Source organism: Corylus avellana, chromosome ca6, assembly GCF_901000735.1.
Source record: "Corylus avellana chromosome ca6, CavTom2PMs-1.0".
NCBI lineage: Eukaryota > Viridiplantae > Streptophyta > Magnoliopsida > Fagales > Betulaceae > Corylus > Corylus avellana.
The window spans coordinates 26158110-26180987 of NC_081546.1; the positions used below are offsets into that span (position 1 = coordinate 26158110).

General features: G+C 33.1%; 1 protein-coding gene and 1 pseudogene across 1 annotated transcript; both read right to left on the reverse strand.

Annotated features, from left to right (window-relative positions):
• Positions 1 to 6193: 6193 nt before the first annotated feature.
• Positions 6194 to 8371, reverse strand: LOC132185953 (beta-amyrin 28-monooxygenase-like; annotated as a pseudogene).
• A 2445-nt stretch (positions 8372 to 10816) lies between these two features.
• LOC132184498 (prefoldin subunit 1-like) lies at positions 10817 to 17556 on the reverse strand. The gene is made up of 6 exons (XM_059598149.1): positions 17448 to 17556; positions 17283 to 17336; positions 13908 to 14013; positions 13629 to 13635; positions 12177 to 12261; positions 10817 to 11208 (listed from the first exon to the last, which is right to left on the reverse strand). The coding sequence occupies exons 1-6, from the start codon at positions 17469 to 17471 to the stop codon at positions 11095 to 11097; spliced, it is 390 nt and encodes a 129-aa protein (XP_059454132.1). The 5' UTR covers positions 17472 to 17556; the 3' UTR covers positions 10817 to 11094.
• Between the last annotated feature and the right edge of the window lie 5322 nt (positions 17557 to 22878).

A 22878-nucleotide genomic window follows, 5' to 3' on the forward strand; every position in this document is an offset into this window, starting at 1 on the left:
GACCTTAAATTAAGCTTAAATGTGCACAAGAGAGTAAGCATAGGCAAAATGTACCACATAGGTTCAGGCCTTAGGTAACTACAAGAACAAGTCCATTGAAACAAATTTTCATCTAATGCATATTAAGAACATTCCAAGATGCAAGGAATTAAATCTATGAAAGCAACATGAGAAATTAATGGACTATCTAGGTGCATAAGACAAAAAAAAGAAAAGAAAACAACTGAAGTAAACTATTTTTGTCTTTTTGAAATTTTTCACAAAACAAATGCACACAAACAAAAACAAATGCAAAACAAAAATAACAAAAAAAAAAATGCAATGTAAAAAGAAAAACAACATGCTCTAGGACATACAAAGATATGCAAGACAACCAATCACAGGCATGTTATTAACTCACCTAACATAAGGTGAGATTACTACCACTCCTCAAAGAGTGAATGGTATCAACCTTCCTAACCCACATTTGAGAAATCTTAAGTCTAGACTTATGACTTTGCTCAAACTTATCTAGCCTAGATAATACTTCTCTCATCATCATGACCAAACCCTCACTTTCTTTCCAAGAATAGGAATTTTCATTTTTATGCACATGAGGTTTCAAATTAAAACAGTTGGGTCAAATGTAACCAATTTGTTCACAGCAATGACATGTAAGGACAAACCTTTGATAAGGTAATTTCTTAAGAGGATGCACGACTCTAAGCTTAGGGTAAGATGCGTGAGGCTTAATGTAAATTTTCTTACCTTTCTTATCTTGGAGAGTCAGAGCAACTACCTGCTTTCCTTCACTTGAAGATTCTTCTACTTTCACTAGTTTAACAAAAACAATCATTGAAGTAGAAGCACGGTTAGAAGACAAAGAGGCAGTTTTATCAAATCCTAACCCAAATTTGTCACCAAAATGTTTCTAAACATGCAACATTTTATCTCGCTTTTCAATAGAGAAATTTCTCAAATGATTTATAGATTCATTCAGATCATTTTGAAGGGATTTATTCTTAGCAATTAACATATAGTTTTCAAATTTTAAAGTATTGCAAACAGCATATGAATCACTCAAGGATTTCAACAAATTATCCCTTTCAAACTCAAGATTCTTAACATCCTTAACAATTTTCAAATTAGTATTTCTCAGCATAGAAAATTTTTCCATCAAATTGTCAAAGGAGTTTTAAAGATCACTAAGCCTATTTGATTCATTATCAGAAGCAGACTAAACATTTGATTGTTTAGAATCATCAGAATCATAGGACGCAACAAATGCTAAATAAGTAGGAGTTTCTTCCTCATCAGTGTCACTAAAGGTAATATTGAAGGCTTTTAGATGTTTTGGCTTATTACTCTTGAGGTTAGCGCAATCCTTGCGAACATGACCATAGCCAAAACACTCATAACATTTTGGACCACGTGGGTCTCTTTCATTTCTATACTAAGTACTCTCTTTTTGTTTTTCAAATCTTTTGAAAATTCTATGTTCATTCCTATAAAACTTTCTAGCTATTAAGCAAGTTCCTCATCATCTGGTGATTCCTCATCAAATAACTCATCAGAGTTTTTCCTTAAACTTTAATGCTATGGGTAGAACTTTTATTATTATTATTATTATTATTATTACAATGATGCCCCAACATGTAAAGTTGTCAATGTTATGGTACGATTGGTACACAAATTAAACCCATGAAATTGAATAGTTATTCCATAATTTAGTAATGACTAAGAGCATGTTTAGGATTGCATTAAGAAATAATGATTTTAAAGCCAAAAAGAACTTTGAAGAAAAAGTTTTATTTTAAGTTTTATTTAAAAAAAAAAAAGCGTTTTTATCATTCTTAGAATAAAAAATGAAAGAAGTATTTTTGGAGTTCTTTAGGAAATAGTCTAGTTTTTTGTTTGGCACAATATTTAAGTACTACAAATACTTTTTAAGTTCCTTAATACAAATTCAATAATCGGTTAGAGACTATGCCTCATAAAATAGAAGTTACTAATTCGAATCCCTCTCCCCCGATGTCAAAGCACCCAAGATGAGTCCAATTGTTTGATTCAACAGACCAACTCCTAATTAAGAATATCATCAACCTTGATAATGATGTACTGGTTCGGTGATCACACTTTAAAGTTTGTGGGACCTACGTTGCCCCACGACCAATCTAGCCATCGTGTAATAGGAGATTTCTATCACAGCACAATTAACAGCATGTGGCAATAATGGGGGCTGGGTTGGGGGGAAGGTGGTTGATTGTAACTTTCGATTAATTGGTATTGATGCACTCTAAATTCTTGATAGGTCCATGTTTGGTATATCACCTCGTATATAAACCATCTAAACTATAAATCAATCGTGGATGTTTGTTATGGTCATTCAGTGGCGGAGCCAGACAATTCATATTGAGGGTGCCACTAAATTTTTTTTTTTGCATCCTATGAGACATCTTAAAAATTTGATAATTCACACAATATATACATCACAAAAAAAATATTTATTAAAGTTCATAAATATTAATTAAGTTAAATTTTCAAGTTAAATCACGACCCCGAAAAAGACAATCAAAGTTTATAAATATTAAACAACAAAATAAACTGTTATGCGAATATTAAAGTTTATTCAATCATTCAAATTAATAGTGAATTTATTATCGAAACTGTTATGCACCCTAATGGACAGAAAAGCAACTGCAAGGCTAATAATAATGTGTCTAAACATCTGAACTTTGTAGAAGAGGCAACTGCAAGCCACAGCTGAAATATTCTCATTTTTTATGTTCTTGTAGGATAATGTTATCTCCACACTTGCTATAAATACCGTATTCTTGTAGGACAATATAATGCTACTTATTCCTTACTACTATGATTTCATGAGAGATAAAAGGATGACAATTTTTGGTCTATCCCACATGTTATCTCGCGTGGTACATATTTGAGACAAACCAAGCTAATTATGAAAGAAAAAATATTTTCAGATCAATCCATTGATGACAATAGTTTTTTTCTAAATAAGTCAATCCATTCAATCAATATCAATATGAATTTTAACTAACAGCCAGTGCTAACAGCAGTAACTAGCCCAGATGAAAAAAAAAAAAAAAAAAAAAAAAAAAAAAAAAAAAAAAAAAAAAATCCATATCTGTGGCTGTGTAAACTCTTCCTTCTTCTTCTCTGTCTTCAAATTAATTTCAGCACAACTTCTCAATTGAAGTGAATACGCTGTAGAACTGTAAACATTTTGAGACTTTTAGCATAAACAGGAAATATAATGATATATACAGACAGACAGACTACTGCACAAATTTATTAACGAAAATCAACAGGAAATATCAAGTAAACAGAGGATTACAAAAGTTTAGGAAATTAAGGCTGTGACTCACCTTGATTTCGATTTTTCTAAGAACCCCGCCGGACCCAAAAGCAACCAAAGTTATGGAGAGTGCTCAGAGAGGGAGAGAATAAGAGATGGAGGCTATGGAAATTATGGAATGGTGGATGGAGGCTATGGATCGTCTGCTGTGTCTGAGTGAGAGAGAAAGAGAGAGAGAGGAGAAAAGAAAGGGAAAATTACAGTTTACCCCCCAAAGTTGACAACGTTTTTCAATTGAAACGTCAAAGTTTCAATTTTTACAATCCACCCTCATAAAGTTCTAATTTTTTTCAATTTGACCAATATTATCCCAAAATTTCAATATTGCCCCTGATTTTTTTTAATTTTTTTGATTTTTTATTAAAAAAAAAAAAATTGGGAGTGCAAAACTGGTCAGATGGCCAAAGGGTGGCTACGGCCACCTTGAATTTTTTTATAAAAAATAAAAAAAATAAATAAAAATTATGGGCAATATGGGAAGTTTTGGATACAATTGGTCAAATTACAAAAATTTGGAACATTGGAGAGGGTGAATTGCAAAAGTTGAAACTTTAATATTTAAATTAAAAAATGCTATCAACTTTAAAGGGGTAAACTGTAATTTTTCCGAAAAGAAAAGAAAATATAGGGAAAAGCCGTATGTGGGACTCTGTGAGAGAAGGGAAAAAATAAAATAAAAATTTGGGGTGCTATGCAGCTGTGTGCAACTTGGGCAGGAGAGAAGAAATTTTTTCATTTTATTTTATTTTTTATTTGGAGGGTGCTGGTAAGTTGGTAACTTGGGAGAAAGTAGGAGCCGTGTGGAACTAGTTTGGAAAAAAGCAAAAAAAAAAAAATTAAATCTTTGGGGGGGGGGGGTGCCAAAGCATAACATATCTCTGCCACTGTAGTCATTGTATCCCACATAAATTAAGCTTCCATTAGTTTCGACCTAACATTTTTTCTATTGAAAAATGTTTTCTTGAAAAATCTTTTTTTTTTTTTTGGTGTTTAGCGCATACAGAAAATCACAATATATATATATTGAATTATGTTAAATTTTAAATTATAAAAATGTCCCGACCAGGTCCCGACGGTGACCTAGACGGGTCCCCACAAGTTCCCAACCGAGTTATGGCGGGGTCCTAACTAAGTCCCCACGGGTCCCGACCGAATCCCAACAGTATCCTGACCGAGTTCCAGCGGTGTCCTAACTGAGTCTCGGCAGGTCCCGACAGTGTCCTAATCAGGTCCCAACGGTGTCCCGAACGGGTCCTGACTGGGTTCCGGTCAAGTTCCGACCGAGTCTTGGCAGTGTCCCAGTCGGGTCCTAGCGAGGTTCTTGGTTGGTCTATCAATTTAAGAATGAGATGCTCAAACTAGAAAAATAATTTACAATTTTTCAAAAAGAAAACCATTTTCCAGAAATTAAAGAGGCTTTTCAGTCAAAGCGAAAATATTTTTCGTTGACTATTATTTTTCATTACACTAAACACTAAAAAACTGAAAACCTTATTCAAAAATCATTTTATGCTGAAACAAACAGAACCTAAGTCTAATCTTAACCATGTATATATAAATACTTGGGTACTCTCCCCTTTCAAGTTGGTTTTAAAAAATGAGTTCTATCAAAAGTTGGTATCAATGTTAAACTTGTTTATGGTACTTCCATGTGAATTTGTAAGGAATTGTAAAACTCCAAGCATGTTCCTTGTTATTTTTTCTTTATCTGCTTCAGTATTGTAATTACTTTTTGGTGTATATAAGTAAACTATTGTAGTTAGGGTTCGAATTTATAATCTGTACTTTGATACCATGTTAAATCATCAATTTTTCTCCAAGTTTTTTTAATTTAGTCTCGAGGTTTTCAATTTTGCCAATTTGGTCATTGGATTTTTCTTTAGTTTCAAATGGACCAGGGATAAGTGAGTAAAGAATGCAAGGAACAAACCGTCACTTAGATGTGAACATACACTACAAAAATTTAATTTTTTGTAACGGGCCATTAGTGACATGTCAAGGCTGACAGTTAGTGACGTGTCATTAGTAACATATCTGACGGGTTAAAAAATTGGTCGTAAATTCCACCCTCCCTCTCACCCCTCCCTTCAAAGCCTAAGGCCCAAGAAACGAAATCTTAGAACTAACAAAGGGGAATATATATATATATATATAGGAGGTGTCAAGGAAGGCGACACCGAAGTGGGCGGCGTGGTGGATGAGAGCGACCATGACTTGTTCAAGCTTGGGAGGCGGACTTGCCCAAGCAACCAGCCATGTGCCAAATTTATAACCTCCACTTTAATATAATGTTATTCTAGGTTTCTACGCAATTTTAACTTAGTCCCTAGCTTTTCGATTTTTCCCAATTAGGTTTTTCTTTAGTTTCACATTTCATTAACAACTATTCAAGATATTTTTCCCTGACTTAGTGGTATCATACAACCATGACAATTCCCTTTGCCCTGCACTAGTGGGGCCTTTCACAATCTCCTACTCCTACTGATCCAAAATAATAATTAATTGCTCGAATTACTAGTAATTTGATCAATAATGTGAAAGACTCCATATGAGACATATTTGTTCGAGTAAGTGGTTGAGCAATTCAAAATTCATTTGAGCAAATGGATCTCATGTGGAGTCTCGCACATTACCTACCCAAATTACTAACAATACGAACAAGTAATTATTGTTGGCAAGGGATTGTGGGGATCTAAATTCCCACAATGTAGTACGTGTCAACGGTGTCATGCACATTCATGGCATGCGTGCAACATATAGCAAGCTAATGGTTAATATAGTCAACAACATACACGTTACAAGGAGAAATCTATCAATACAAACATAACAAATTGACAAAATGAAATCATATCAGAAATATAAAACCAGAAAACCTTCACTAATTATTCTGAAGAGGAGAAAGCCAAACTGGGAACCCCTTTGATGGAACAGGGGCCAACTCGATTTTAATTTTCTCATTGGAAAGAATTGGTTCCCATTTGAACATCTTCACTACGTAATGGAGGAAGACAAGAATAGTAACTCTAGCATACTCCTTTCCTGGGCACATCAAAGGACCTGTCCCAAAAGGAACATATGTGTAAGGAGAAGGTCCATTTTCTTCAAATCTTCTTGGATTAAACCTTTCTGACTATGAGAAGTATTCAGAGTTCTTCTGGGTCGAACCCACACTCCAATATATCTGGAAAAAAAAAAAAAATGAAGAAGAAGATAGACAAAATTTGTTATATATAATGGCAAATGAAGAAGATGGATGAAGTAGCTAGAATAGAAGGACATCACTTACCTTCCAACCCTTTGGAATGACATAACCCTCGTAGGAGAAATCTGTCTTGGCTTCTCTAAAAGCACCTTGAACAATTGTTGTATTCCTCATCACTTCGTTCACAAAGTTCCAAGTATATTTCATTTTTTGTATATCATCCCAACATAGCACTTCTCTTGGCTTCATTAGCCCTATGATCGATCTCACTTTGCTCTATCATGCAAAAGAAGTTCTACCAGCTAGTTTTGTATACATGTATGAATCAAAATAAAAACTACAAAGAGAGACATGCTTCTTAATTAGGGCTAGCAATTTGTGCTGGCATGTCGAGATTGTGGGTCAATCCACACACGAGCCATTTAGTTAACATGTCAAATCTCTCGACTTTGACACGACTTATTTAAATAAACGGGTAACACGACATAATCCATATAACCCATTTAATAAATATATTATTTGACTAGTTTTGACTTGTATATGATTTAAATGTAAAAATAAAACAAAAATTTAATGAATTTTAAAAATTAATTTATATGGGTTTTAGCCTTTTATTGGTTTTCTTTTTTAATTGTAAAAAAAATATAATTTACTTTATACAGGTTATGCGGGTCACCTATAAGTTATGCGAGTAAGCTCACGATTGACCCGTCTAATTCAGGTCAACCCGAACTGACTCGAACTAGAACCTGTTAATTTTATGTCAGATTTATGTTGGGTTCGCAGGTCGTATTAAAAATTACTAACCATATTCTTAATACAATGCACAAACACAAAATAAATACCTCTTACAACTTCATTATAGACATGAGGCATCTCTGCAAGATATTTCATAGAGAGAGTGATAGTGGCAGTCGTAATGTCATGGCCCCCAATCAGAAATGCCAAAATCTTATCTGCAATCTCCAATTCTGTCATGAACCCATCGTGGTCGCATGGCAAAGCAATCATTTGTGATAGCACATCCTGTGTTGGAGAAGCTAAATTATTTGCCAAGGCTTCCCTCCTCTCCTTCACAATCACATAAATCTCTTTCCTGAGAGCTTCTGCTGCTTTTATTGCATGATAGAATGGTGTACCCGGGATGTTTAAATGTACAGATAATATGCCTTTGGTGAGATCATTGAAGTGGCACAAAAACTTGGACAATTTCTCCTTGTCATCGATGCTCATAAATAAATGGCAAGCTAAGGTGAATGTGTGCATTTTCACTAGAGGATGTACCTTAACTTCATTTTCGCCTTCCCAGTAATTCTTGAAGTGGGTTCTTGAAATGGAGTCAATTGATGCCACAAATTTGTGAGTCTCATTGAACTTGAAGAACAAGGATATGAACTTCCTGGCCTTGGCAGCATCATTTTCAATGGGCACAAGTGCTGTGGAGGGGAAGAGCTTCTGGACCGAGGGAGGGCGCCAGCGTATGAACAACTTGCCATCATTTGAAAAGATGAATCTATTTGCAGCAGCACCAGAAAATATGATGAAATTCTCACCAAGAATACAAGTTTTGAAAACTTTTGAGGTGTGTTTGGTTGTTCTCTTCGAGACAAAATTTTCCACTGCTCCCTCTTTCATTGCAGCCAAAAATTGAAGGGTTTCACCAATGATTGGCAACCGAAACTTCCCGGAGGAAGTGTTGGCCGAGTGACATTTTCTTTGGTTTTATAAGCTAAGGGACAAATACCAAAAGAAATGGAAGAAGCCAAGAATAGGGAAATCAAGAAGAAGAAGAAGAGGAAGAAGAGCTCCATGTTGGGTTGGTAAGTGGCATTAGTTTGCTGCTCTTTATAGGATTAAAATGATGCCCCAACATGTAAGGTTGTAAATATTAGGGTACTTTTGGTACACGAATTAAACCCATGGAATAGAATAGTTATTTCATAGTTTAGTAAGTCTTTTAGTCATGGGAGTAATAGCATATTTAGGATTGTATTAAGAAATAATGATTTTAAAGCCAAAAAGAGCTTTAAAAAATAAAAAAAAATAAAAAAACTTCATTTTAAGTTTTTTTTTTTTTAAGTACATTTTTGCTATTTTTAGAGTAAAAAATGAAATAAGTATTTTTGGAGTTCTTTAGCAAATTAATAGTCCAACTTTTTGTTTGGCACAATACTAAAATACTAAAAATACTTTTTAAATTCCTTAATGCAATTTCAAACGGACTTTAAATATTTTATAGAAATAACTATTTTTTAAAATGAGAAATAGTTAATCTTGAAATAATAATAATAATAATAATGAAGTTCCTAGCCTTGGCAGCATGATGTTCAATGGGCACAAGTGCCGTGGAGGCCACCAAACGTTTGAATTTCTCACCAAGTTTTGAATACCTTTGACTTTTGAGGAGCGCTTGCTTTTTCTCTTTGAGAACAAATTTTCCACTGCTCTATTAAAGTAGAACGGCATTATCTTAGGCGGATTAGGCGGCCGCCTATGGCCACAATTAATAAAAAAATATAAAGCTTTGATTATTGTCCATATTATTTAATTAAGGCCCCCACTACTTAGACTTTTTGTCTTAAACCTCAAAATATATTGACTTGGCCCTAAGAAATGTATTATTTTAGTAGAATTTTAAGATTATAATCGATAGGAGACTATGCCTTATAAAACAAAGATTACTAGTTTGAATCTCTCTCCCCTAATATCAAAGCACTCAAGATGAATCCAATTGTTGGATTCAATTATCTTCACGACTCAGTAGACCTTGAATGCTCTGTGAATGGCACACACAAGATTGATGAAGTTCTTAATTAGGAGTCGGTCGGTTGAGAAGTTCAAGTTTAGGTACTGGTTTGGTGGTCACACTTTTAGGTCTTTGGGACTTGCATTGCCCCACGACAAATCTTTTTTTTGAACAAAGACTCGAATATTCTTATTAATAATCAGAATATTCGAATCTCCTATTACACGACAAATCTAACCATCATGTAATACGAGATTTCTGTCTCAGCACAATTAGTATCGTATGGCAATATCATGGGGGCTAGGTTGGGGGGATCAGGGAGTGTGGTTGATTGTGACTTTCAATTAATTGGTATTGATGCACTCTAATTTTTTTTTAACGAAATTCGGTAACTTTCATTAAAGTATCACGAGCGTAAAGCTCTTACAATCGAAAGTATAAAGCTATGAAAAATCATAGCCAAATGCTATGAAGTTTTAAGGTCATAAAAGTGACTTCAACATTTCGCTAACGTACAATTACAATTAAGAAACAGATCTATTTCGTACAGACTAGATTTAGGACATGTGTAGCCCAAATACAAAAACAAAATTAAAAACAACAACAACAAAACTAAAAATCCGGACGTAGAGATAAACTCTACACCGATCTACTCCTTCTCGACCCGAAGGTCAAGAGACAATTCTATCCTCAACCCAAAGGTCAGGACAAAAAGAATAAAATCAAACAAGTTACATGTGTTAAACTTGTTTATGGTATGTATCAGAGCTTTTAAATAATTGTAGCAATATCATGTGAATTTGTAAAGAATTGTAGGTACCCTAAGCTTTTTTTTTTTTTTTTTTTTTTTGTCATTTTTAGTTAATTTTCTTTGTTAATTTTTCTCTACTGTAATTACATTTTGGTGTATAAGTATTGTAGTATCCCAAAAGATTAGGTCAATAGAAAATGATAAATTTAAATATTTAAGGAAAAAATCAAATTTAGTTATGAATATGTTTTTATGCAATTTTAATTTATTCTCTAGGTTTTCAATTTTGCCCCTTAGGTCCTAAGATTTTTCTTTAATTTCAAATAAATATCTCCATCAATTCATCATCCAATTAATTTATCATATGTAACTGTACGTGTTGTGTGACACAACTATTTTTAGTTACCAATGTATCCTAAATAAAAAATAAAATAATTAAATCATGTTTAACAAAAAATAGTGGTCAACCAGACAACCACCATTAATTGGTGAAGGGGGTTGCCTCTCACCACATGGCTTGTCAAACGAGAACTATGACATCAATTAATTAGTTTAAAATAGTATATCATTAATTAATTGGCCAAGAAGTTAATGGAGAAACCTACTTTAAACCTTACAGTTATGTAGGACACGTTTTCCAATTTTACAATCAATTTTGTTTCGTTGCATCTAAAAATGTATATGATGCCACATTTTTAAAAATTGTAAATAGCGCAACAATATATACACCATTAAATCCATAAAATTTAATCTAAACTATAAAATGAATCATCTCCAATTCCCTTGAAAGGAAGAGGTTTCCATATACACCATATCACTTGAAATCTATTTGACGATTCAATAAAGACTTGTGGGAGGATAAGAAGATAGCCATAAAAAACAAGGTCTTGCAAGAGTAGCTTCATAATTCATAACATCTCACCAGATTTGAATACCAGACTTTTCTCAACAAACATTGCAAACTATCATTATCACGTTTTTTCCCTTTCCAAAAGGAAAATAAAGCGCACAGAAGAAAATTCTCAGAAATGTATGATTTACATTACAGTCATGGACATTATCTGCCGAGCAAGACCCGGATCTTGCTCCAAGAGCTCCTTAAGGTTGTTCTCCACCTCCACCATCTGCTTTTCTAAATATTCCTTTGATGTCTGTCCGGAGCCCAACAACAGAAAATATTTGCACAAAAATTTCAGAAGAATGAGAGAAAATTAGTACATTGTCTTTCAAAAGAACGATGATTAGCGGCAGAAGTTAAGCGAGGTTTCCAGGCACAGCTAAGGCCAAACAAGCAGGGGAAAAATTGGCTATTTGGCTCATTCAAAACCTTAAACAGTAGCTAATTTCCACGGCAGTAAATAATCTACACGGTGGCCGGTGCTACGATCAAAAATCAACATGTACCATTTTCCTGCAAGCCTTCTTACTATAAACTCTTCTATTTGTTATTCCTTGTTAAACTAAATAATCTTGGTAACTTTTTTATGGAGATCACTCCTAGAGCAAAAATTCATTAGCCCGTTTCGCCGATTTCACCCTACTTGTACTTTATACCTGATTGTGAATCATTTAAGGTTGCTTAAGCACACAAGGTAATCATGGTATTACAATTTCCGAATCTTTTAGATAAATTCAACTGAACAAAAATTAGATCTTTCATTATCGAAAAGAAAATCAGAGGTTTCAATTTTAAAAATAAAGGGCAAAACATCTATTAAAGAAAAAACTTTAAGCCAAACTCAGGTCAAAATTCAAAAAAAAAAAAAGACCAAATGAAACGGATATGATGATTCATTATTATGATCCTCCAATCCAAATTGCTGGACTACAAACCTAAAACCTTCCAGATGGACATTATAAATAAACATTAGGATGGATCTAGAATTCATTTATTGCTTTCTTTGTTCATTTTGGATTGGGGGGGGGGGAGGTATTTTAGATGGGGGCCTTGCATGTGAACAATATTTAATTTCACCAGTAATTTCTCTGTAATATGTATTAGGAAAAATATATATTGGCCAAGAGAATATCAAAGATGAAACACAAACAAAGAAAAGGTAGGGGAGGGAGTGTAGAAAGAAGAGATTTTGCACGGGGAAAAATGAAAAGGTTAATGCACCTGTAATGAGGCAATTGCAGTTTCGCTATCCTTCAGCTTTTGTTCCTGTTCATTCATTAAAACTGACTTGGGTTCTAACACAAACCTGGCCACCATCAGAGAGACAGAGAGAGAGATTCATCAGAGTACATCACAATGTTTTAGAAAGCAGACTGTTCAATAAACCAGAAAAGTGAAAAGGGTCAAGGGTCAGAGGTTCAACCACCAGGCTGACCGTGATCGAACCAATCATAGATATTTAATTAAAAACAAAAAGAACATATAATGACATGTAATCCATTCAAATAAATCTATAAACTATAAAGCTTAACAGATTCTAAATTCTGCATCAATTAGTGAAGCAAATATATACACACACACACATTTACTTGGATTATGCATGTATGAATCAAAAAATAACCAAGCATTTTTGAGTGAAAGGATGCATCTAATTTATCGTTTAAACTTTATTATCTCTCACACAAGTGACCTTAAGCTATTGATGATCTAGATTATAAACAAAAACTCACCATTGGGTGGAAAAGTGGGTGAAACCATATCAATCTTCATAGGGCACCGCCTATCTTGGTTTATCCCTTAATAATATCTATATGCAATTTTGTTTAATACTAAATACATAAATGTGTGCCAAATGATTGTTAATAATGTATGCATAAATAGCTTTTGTATTAAAAAAGCTATTGGATAGGCCAATGGAACATAATCTTCTCCGATTCATTTGAACTGAAAAATAGTTAATAATATTTTAGGAGAAAAATTTACTTTCTCAAATTTAGAGAGCTACTTTTAAAATAAATTAAACATCAACTCGTTTGGGTTTGCAATTTTTTTCTATTCTAATGAACTAAATTTAAAATTGTAAATATTGTGGAGAAAAAAGAGTTGAGATTATATCTATACATTTCTCTACTTCAGTTAAATATTATTATTTTATTAGTTTTAAACCAATCAAGGGAGATGAAGGTTAAAATAAACTTAAAAAATTATACAACTTTAGAGCATGTTTGCCAAAGGACTGGACCCAAAGACCCAAAAAAATTCATCTCAAAATCAATTTCAACATTTTTACTTTTTATTACTATTCAAATAAAAAAATCACTACAAAATAATTTTTTTTTTTTTTTTTTTTTTTTTTTGCACTTTTGTATTAATAGCCTATCCAATTGAGAATGAACAATCAATTGAATTGGGCCAGGGAGAGATTGGACCCCAGCCCAGCTCTAACAGCTCAATGGCTGGACCATGATTGACAACAGCCCAATCTGGTTCATTGACCAAAATGAATAGATGGGCATGACTGGAATGGATCGAGCCCTCCAGCAGTTCATCCGGTCTCTCTGGCCAGTCCAGTTTGAATTTAAATCTTTGATCTGTCATCTATAATCTGGCAAGCCCATAAATCAAGAATTTTGTGAACTTTTCTCATGCTCAAATAGATTATGCAAAACTCACGTTCTCCCTGCAAAACAAAAATAAGTAAATGTCAAATTGGGAGTAGGTTGCCCAAAGTAGCACAGTTAAAACTAAAATGCCAGATATGACTGTAATTCATGATTCAAATAAAAATCAGACAACCCTTTTCAAAACTCTTTAGAGATAGGGATTGATTTTCTAAAACCAAAGAAAGCATTCATCATTTTAAAGCTTGAGGCACTTTGAAATACTACGTACGTATACAAAACTAGCATGGGCATTATATGCCAACTTGAGATTATGGTTTTCTATAAATACCTATAGATTTGTAGGTATTTGTATCATCAGACAATTGTCGCAGCTCCTCCAAGGTTAGAAAAGCACGCTTTTTTTCTCCCTCCTTGTTTCGCATCTGATTCTGTACCTGAAAGACATGATAACTAAGATCAGTTCAAAGTTCTTTAATGGTAAGTAATAAATTTTATTAAGAGAAACACACAGAGGGCAACACTAGAACAAGACACGCATACAAGAGGAACCCTTAGAAAACAGAAGAGAAGATAAGCTCTAAAGTTACAAAGATCCAAAATCTCCACATGAGAAAGTAAAGAGAAGCCACTAGTTGTCTTCATCCTGTTAACAAGCAATCATAAATAATTTTTTTTTGATAAGTAACAAGCAATCATAAATAATAACTTCAACTAAATCACTAAAAGCTTTGTGCTGTTAGACATTCATAGCATTTCTCTCCCACCAAATCCAAAACCAACCTACACATATGTATAGCCCAAATAAATGCAAACAACAAAAAGACAAGTGACCATAGTCTTCTTGCCATAGAGCAGAAGATAATAAGATCATCTGTGGTCACACGCCTGATTTACACAAACAGCACTAGTTAACTATAATCTTCAAGCCATACCACTGTCAACCAAAAACTACTTTCGCCATAACATTGGCTTGCCAAAAATTCCTACCAAAAATTTCTATCAAGAAAACTTCTCTTTCTGTGCTATAACCTCTTTTTTTTTTCCTAAATACAATTGTTGCTTTATTAAAATAACCAAAAGTCATATTACAAGAGGTAGAAGGCCCAGGATTTTTTTTTTATGTAAGTCACAATTTTATTGAAAAGAAAAACTGGCACAACCCTCATACACGAAATGTATACAAAAGACACAACCACATTAAAGATGGCTAAAATCTAAAAAATTTACAAGGTCTAAAAGATTCAAAAAGGAGGAAGGAAGAACATAGACTACAATCCAATCTAAGAGAGATCTTACAAAACTGGATTTTAAAGAAAGTACAGGGTGGTCTCGCAATCCTCAAATTGGTGACAATTCCTTTCACTCCAAATGTTCCACATTAAAAACAATGGAATAGCTTTCCAAATAGAATATTTGGAATATCGACGCCCTTGATTCTTCCAACAATGTAACAACTCTAGGATGTTTCTAGACATAATCCACGAAACTCCAAATAAGCTGAGAACCATGTACCAAGATCAATGGTGTACTCACAGTGGATGCGGGGATGACGGTCTCCTCGTTCTTTTTGCCAAAGCAATACCAATTAATAAGAGTAAAACCACACCTTCTAAGTTTGTCAACAGTGAGGATCTACCTAAAGATGTCATCCATATAAAGAACCATACGAGGCGGAGCCTTAACCTTCCAAATACTTTTCCAAAGAAAAAGGGCAAGTCTCTCCAACCTGTAATAATTTATAATAGTTCTTCACATCAAAACTGCAACTACTAGCTAGAGTCCACAACACTCTATCTGCCTCCCCAGGATGAGTCTTTGAAGAGTATAGCAGATTGACGAAAGAGTCTAAAGATTCCAACTCCCAATCCGAACTGTCCTCATAAAACTCATATTCCAATGGGAAGAATTACTCAAGGAAACTAAGTAAACTGACACCACCTCAAAAAAAGATTTAGGAATATAGTCTTGAGATAAGGTTCTCCACACCACTCATTATGCCAAAAGAGAAAGCGGGAACCATCCCCAACCTTGAAGGAGACAAAGTTGGAGAAATTCCCCTAGCCATTCTTGATATTCCTCCAAAGACTCAACGTAGGGCCAAGAAATTTCAGATCCAAATGTTCATATATCATATATAGAGGTTATTAATAAAGCCTTTAGTAACCCTAATATACCCTTCATGACACATATAACGAATTGGTCCTAACTATCCAAGCTCATTAAAAGTCACATACTAATCACACAATTAGCAATTTCCAACCTACAGTAAACACTATAAAAGAGTTTGAAATATTACGATCTATTATAATTCACATTGTAGTAGTTGCAAGAGTTTATATAAATCCTTTTTTGAAGAAGAAGAAGAAGAAGAAAAATGTGTTACTTTCGAACGCAAACAGCCAGCAACCAGAAACAAACTCCTACATAACTTTATCTATCTCTTCAGCCCCATGGATGCAGCAATTGAGACTGCAGATAGCCTTCTTAAAATGGTAACTTCAAGAAATTTCTGGGCTAACTTCTCCAATTGCACATCAATGACTAATTCTTTTGACAGCATCTCAATTTAAATCATTCTAAAGGATGAAAAGCCCTCAGGTTTGTCTCTCTAAAGCATTAACTCACATAAGCAAATCAGATTCCTCATCCAATTGGCCATCAGAAACAGCAATATAACATGCTTTCAACAAGAAATTTTGGGCTTTAGGACGCCAATTTAACTTACCAGTCAGAAAACAAAAGGGAAGAGAGAGAGAGAGAGAGAAAGAGATTTTGGGTTTTAGGATTCAGGATGAAATTTCAAAAATCATGAAGAAAACATTTTTCTCATTCCAAGACGATGAAAACTAACAATATCTTTGATTCATCTCTCAACTGAAACAAAGATACTTCCAAAATGCTAGTCAAGCAATTCCCATGAATGTTCTTTATCCTAAGCCATAACTATACAATAGTAATAACTACAACAACAACTGAAAAAGAAAAGATACAAATCAAATAAAGAAATGCAGAGCTGCACCAGTTGTTAGTAGCTTGAATTGTTATTTCTTGTTTATTGTTTTATTGCACATAAACCATAAAATACCAAATAATAAACCAAAACAAAAAACAAAAACATAGGATCAATATATAGCATAATGAAATATTGAAGTTCAACTATAAATTGAAACGGATTTGGCTTAGGTGCTGTAAAAGAACTGCAGCACATGTACCGTAGTTTTTTCAACGGTCCACATCTCTTTTTCATGAAAAACTTGGAACATGTACTATAGTTTTTTTTTTTTTTACAGCGTCTAAGCCAATCCAGTTGAAAGAACTATTTCACAATCCTCTGAGTGTAGCAGTGTGGAAGATGGTGTTGCCATGCTTTTTATGGTGTCTTTAGAGGGAAATAAATTATAAAAGTTTTAAGGATTGTGAAAGGACATAGTGCAGATAAAATCTTCTTAGATACTCCTTACCTTTGCGAGACAGTTGCGTTTAACTATCCTAATGCTTAGGTTTTATAATTTTTTTTTATACTTTCTGTGTAGCTGGTTGCACAACATATTTCGATTATTTATTAAAAAAATTAAAAACAAAAACTCACAAGCTGCATCAAATATTCATAAATACCATGATGTAATACGAAAGAACCCAACTTTACGTTGCAATTAAAAATAGAAAGACAAAAATAATACATATAAATCAATAGCAGACTGACCTGCTTCAGTTTTCCAGTGATCTCAATCATGCGACCTTGAATATCTCGAAAAGCCTATGATTCCCACAAGACCCATTAGAAATTCATTCAGCTAATAAAGTTAAGGGCCTGTTTGGTTGCTGGGAAAATTAGAACGAAAATACAAGAAAAGGTGCAAAAACTTACTGCTCTGTTCGCTTCGTCGGCCATTGCAGAAGATTAAAACGGATACTCCGAGTTGGTAAATGAATCGGTAGTGAATACAGAGGTTCATAGTTAGATAGTATGGATCAGATACTGGATATGGATTTGTAATATCCGGTCGGATCTTTACTGAACTGATAGGTTTGGGTTTTGAATGGTTTAAGCCCAACTGCACCCAAAAAAAAAATCGATTGAGCGAGCAATGGTTTAAGCCCAACTAAATATAATGATAATGCAATGTTATTTCTTTTTCTTTTTCTTTTTTTAATTTTAAACATAAAAGTGAGCCCCTCCATCAGATTTTAAACATTAAAAGTAAAACAATGACATTTATACTCCTAATTTCTTTTATAAAATTTCAAATTTACCCTTAATTCCAAATTAAAAAATAAATAAATAAAAACGAAAATCAGGTATATTTTGGTCTTTTTAAATATTTCCGTTATAAGTTAACAGCTAAATCTGATGAAGAAGTTCAAATTGACTGCAATTAAAAGTTCAGGGGTTCAAATTGAGAAGTTTTAAAATTTGGAAGGCTTGTCAAATTGCGTATTAATTCAGGGGTTTAAAATAAAGTTACCCATTTTTTTTCAAAAATGATTTTCAATGAGAACAAATCAAAACTTTGAGGAATGAGTAATGCCAGAAGAAGCTTTTTTTTTCTTGTATCCTCCAAAATGTGACCTAACTTTTAAAATCACCAATAAATTAAAATTTAATGATTATCATCTAAAATTTAATAATAATTTTAAAATTCATATCATATTTGGGATGACAAAAGGAATACTCTTGTCCTTCTTCTAGCATATATATATATATATATATATATATATATATATATATAGTGTTTTCATAAACATTTTGTATTTTTTTGTCATTTGTTAATATATTTGATTAAAAAATTATCAAATTGAGCCAAGAGTATTTTGTGATGAGAAATGCTAAGAATCAATAAGTTGTATATATTTGGCTTATATTCTTCAACAAATTCAATAGATCAACTATTAGATTTGTGGAGTTCACTATTGACTTATGTGTGATCCATATAAATTTACAAATTTAATGATTGATTTGTAAGATAAAATGAGCAAAATATAAAAAAATTAAAAAATATATATATATTGACCCATAAAGTTTATCTTTTGTAATAAGAATGGAAAGTGGAAATAGGATAAAGCAAGATTGGGCAAATATCCAAGCCTATAGCTAGGCCCAAAAAAAAAAATCCAGTCTAGCTCGCCTAAATGTTTGGCTGCCTACCCTAAAAAACAATTCCGCCCCCTTGTATCGATAGCCGGCGGGACGAAACAAACAATGCACGCCGCACTTGTCACTTGTCAAACAATTTTTTCTTATGCGGCTTCAAGTGTTTTTTTTTTGTCCTTTTTTCCCAACTTTCTCTTCTCAAATTAAAGCAATTAAAAGGTGAGTGAGTACTCATTGCTGCGGCCATTTCTTGTCTTCTTCTTAAAACCCTCTTTTCAATGGAATCAAAACGTGACCAAGGGTGGGACTTTTATTTTTTTTCTTTTTCTTTTTAAGTACATCAAACAATATTGACTATAATGAAACAACAGGAAAGGCCGACAACTCAATAATAAGCCCAAAAATAAACAAATAAATGTATAATGCATCAAATAAGAATTAAGATATTCTTTATTTTATTTAAATTAGATAATATCTAGTTAGTTATATTGAAGAGATATTTTTATCTTATTAAAAAGTAAAAAAATAAAATATCCCTCTAATATAACTAACTAGATATTATCTAATTCAAATGAACTGGGAAGGATTATGTTGCATCAAATAAAGAACACGATTCTATGCATTATTGGCCTGAACACCAAGATTTTTGGTTGCTAATAAAGGCGGTTAAAGAAAGACAAGGGCAAAAGCATGATCGTCGCGAGACCCATAACCCTATCCAAACCGCATAACTCTCAAAATATTCTTCAACCTTACTCAAAGTCATGTTAGGTAACAACTACACCCAAAACATAAGGTGAGACTTTAAGTTGCAATAGGATTTGAAGATATTGCTTTCTATAGTATATGTAAAGTCATCAATATCTTTTATTCAAAATTTATCTTTTGTCAAGGCAGTTACAACTTACAAACCCTGTGCTGTCAAACTTAAAGATAACTCTGATTTCTAGCCTCTCAATTAAAAACTTATCAAAGTAATTAGAATCCTTTGCCTCTTTAAAGTAAACCCTTAAATAGATCAACCACACACTTTTAAAAATAGAAATGAGAAAACTTCATTTATTATCTTGATTTTTTTATTACTTTTGTCATCATATTTTTAAATTTTAAAAAGTGTTAATTTAGAGTCATTATCTTTCAAAAGTTTATAATCTCAACTCTCCCGTCCAATTAAATCCTAACAACGAAAATGAAATTCCCAAAATACTTTTGTCTAAATTCAATATATTTTTTGTAATTTAATAAACATCTTCACTCATCAATAATTTAATTACACTTTACAAAACACATTAACAATACTTGTATACCTAAAGAAAAAAAAATGATAAAATACAGAACACAAATAAAAATTAAAAAAAAAAAAAAAATGCAAAAAAGAAGCTGAGAGATAGTGTCATACAACGTGACAGGACCAACATGGCCCATGCATCCGTCATATCGCCGTACGCCCAACATGATCAGTACGAAAATGGCCCCTCATTACCGACCTTTCCTTTCCTTTCCTTCGAGACTCGAGCTCCACCAGGAAACGATGCCGTCTCTCCTTAGTTGTTGGTGCGGCGCCTGTTGGCATCGTCGTCTTCCTCTTGGTGCATTCCAACCTGGTCTGATTGATTGTTTCTCCCAAACCAAATGCTCTCCTCCACATGCTTTCTCTCGTAGCCTCAGCTTTATTCTCTCATATGATTAATGCTAGAAATGTGCATTATTATTATTATTATTATTTTGTTTAATAATGACTTAAAAACTGATTTACACTACCCCGATATAGTGTGAATATATACTGACGAAATAGAAATATATGTTTTAGTATTAATTTTCTTATATTAATATTACACCTACATCTACATGCTACAACTATTTTATAATTTGTTCATACAAGTGTTAATGTGTGACTAGTGTAGTAGTACCACGTTAGTCATTAATTTTTTTTTTTTAAAGCCTCAGAGTATATATATATATTATTAACACATGCCAACGAGTTCTAAAGGAGTTGGAAAAGAATGGTATATTTTTCTATTTCTAAACTTTTCAATAAAAATAAAAAAAGGTTGTTACTCGAAACCCCAATTTTGGAACCCTTCTCTCTCTCTCTCTCACTTCATGCTATTAATTGATACGATCGAGTTGTCCTCATCCACAGAGGGACGCTTTCTCATCTTCTCAACCCGAAATAGTTGAGAATTATGGTTTTTTTTTTTTTAAGGTATTTCTTGGAACCAATTCAGAGGATACAGAATTTGAATGCCTCCTTGCCCACAACCACCGACCAAAAAAAAAAAAAAAAATAGGAAAAGGAAAGGAGGCGTTTTACTTGAGGGTAGAAAATTTATCGTAGGTTCACGAAACTTCGAGGAACTTACCAAAAGCTTTGACGGCATTGACATCACTTTTTTTATTAAAAAAATATATATGTTTCATGAATATTTTATAAAAGAGAGCCTTTTTGACGTTTTATAAAACTTTATTTTTAAGGCCTCTAAATAAAATTTTGACACATTAACTAAAAATACCAAATAGAATAGGAATGTAAATTAAGTAGCCAATCCATCAACAAATTGGGGCACTTTTATCTTTTCCTTTCATGGTCTAGCTGGATTTGGACATGCACGACGCTGCAATGAACCTACACCCACGACCCATTCTCTGCCACAGGCAACTGCGGCCGCCGACCCTTGCCATGTTGGCTGAGTTTAACCTCCACAACAACTCTAACCTACCACTAGTTTGGCCATATTTGGGCAACGGTCACTACCCTGTGGTTGTGGTTGCTTGTTGCAAATTCAACTATAAGTTCTCATTACTCTCAATCTTCTCCTCTTCTCGACAACAATTTCTCCGCCCAATTCCCGTTGTCTGTACCGACAATGTCCGGCCGGCTTTACCTCACAAGGGCAAGGGTTGCTGCCCCGTAGTTGGCTGTTGCAAGTCCGATCACCACCGGGTCACAACCTAGTTGTGGAATGCAATAGTTGCTACGAATGTGTCAATGATTGGCTGTTTATTTAAAGATTTAGTTTGTTTGAATAATGTTATGAACCATTTTTTTATCCTCCTAATTAAAGTTATTGTGGCTTTTAAAATCACAATGATAAAAAGATGGTTCTTAGCATTACTCCTAGTGTTTTTATCTTCACTTTATTTAATGTTTTTAACTGATGTGTCAAATTACCGTTGGATGCCGTAAAAGAGAAGTTTTACACCATAACCTAATTGAGGGTATTCTCTTTATGAGAGAAAATTGATGTTATAAGGTCTATAAATTATTGAATTTTTTTGTTCTTACAAGAACTAATCAAAGGGCAATTAAATCCAACCACTTAATTTTTATGGGATATGATATGTAGCATGGGTTCTGTCAACAAGGAGTTCGGGTTCATTGCTGTGGATAAAATGGATTTTTGTTTTTTTTTTTTTTTTTTAACAATTTCTTCTTCTTTTTTTCTTTTTTTTTTTTTTTTGTGTGTATTTTTGAGCAATTTTTTAAGAATAATTGAAATTGTACAAGAATTTTGTATATAAGAAAATTGACAACTCAATCACTAATTAACTAAATTGAGAAGTCAAATATTTTGGTTAATTATTTTACCATTTTTTTATATAATTAAAAAGGGAGGAGTGGACAACTATAGTGGTCGCTCTATCTAAATGTGACCATGGTAATACCTACTCCTGGAAGCCGCACATAAGGGCTTAAACAGTAGAAATTACATATGCTCCTTCAAGTTCAATTGAATTATAGCATGACCCAATCTCATAAGGATATCAATGCGATCAATGGTGATTTGCACTAATCAAGTATGAAGATTCACATTGTTGGATTTGAACTCATACCCTAGTATATATCTAACTATTTTAGAGATTTCTTTGAAACCACTTAATATAAAATTAGCAGATTAAGATTTAATAAATATGATTTGTGTCAAATTGGGTCAACCCCAACTATATATCATTAATAAAAAGGTCAATTGGTGTCAACTTCGCTTAACATATAGATGACTTGCATAACTCCTTTAATTTAAAACATTTTTTTTAACCATTAAAAATTATAACCCAAATTTCTAAGACAAGAAATTACCTTCAATCCTATGTTTAGTTGTAAATATTTGATTCAAGAACATAATTAATTTTTATGTTCAATAATTAAGAATTATTATGCCAAGGTGTTTTCTTAAAATGGCATTTTCTTGCTCAATGGTTGAGAATT

Coding starts and splice junctions, on each gene's coding strand:
- LOC132184498 (XM_059598149.1), bottom strand. CDS start 17,471: ATGGCCGACGAAGCGAACAGAGCA. Junction 17,337..17,447: donor CCGACGAAGCGAACAGAGCA/GTAAGTTTTTGC, acceptor TGGGAATCATAG/GCTTTTCGAGATATTCAAGG. Junction 14,014..17,282: donor TCACTGGAAAACTGAAGCAG/GTCAGTCTGCTA, acceptor CATGTCTTTCAG/GTACAGAATCAGATGCGAAA.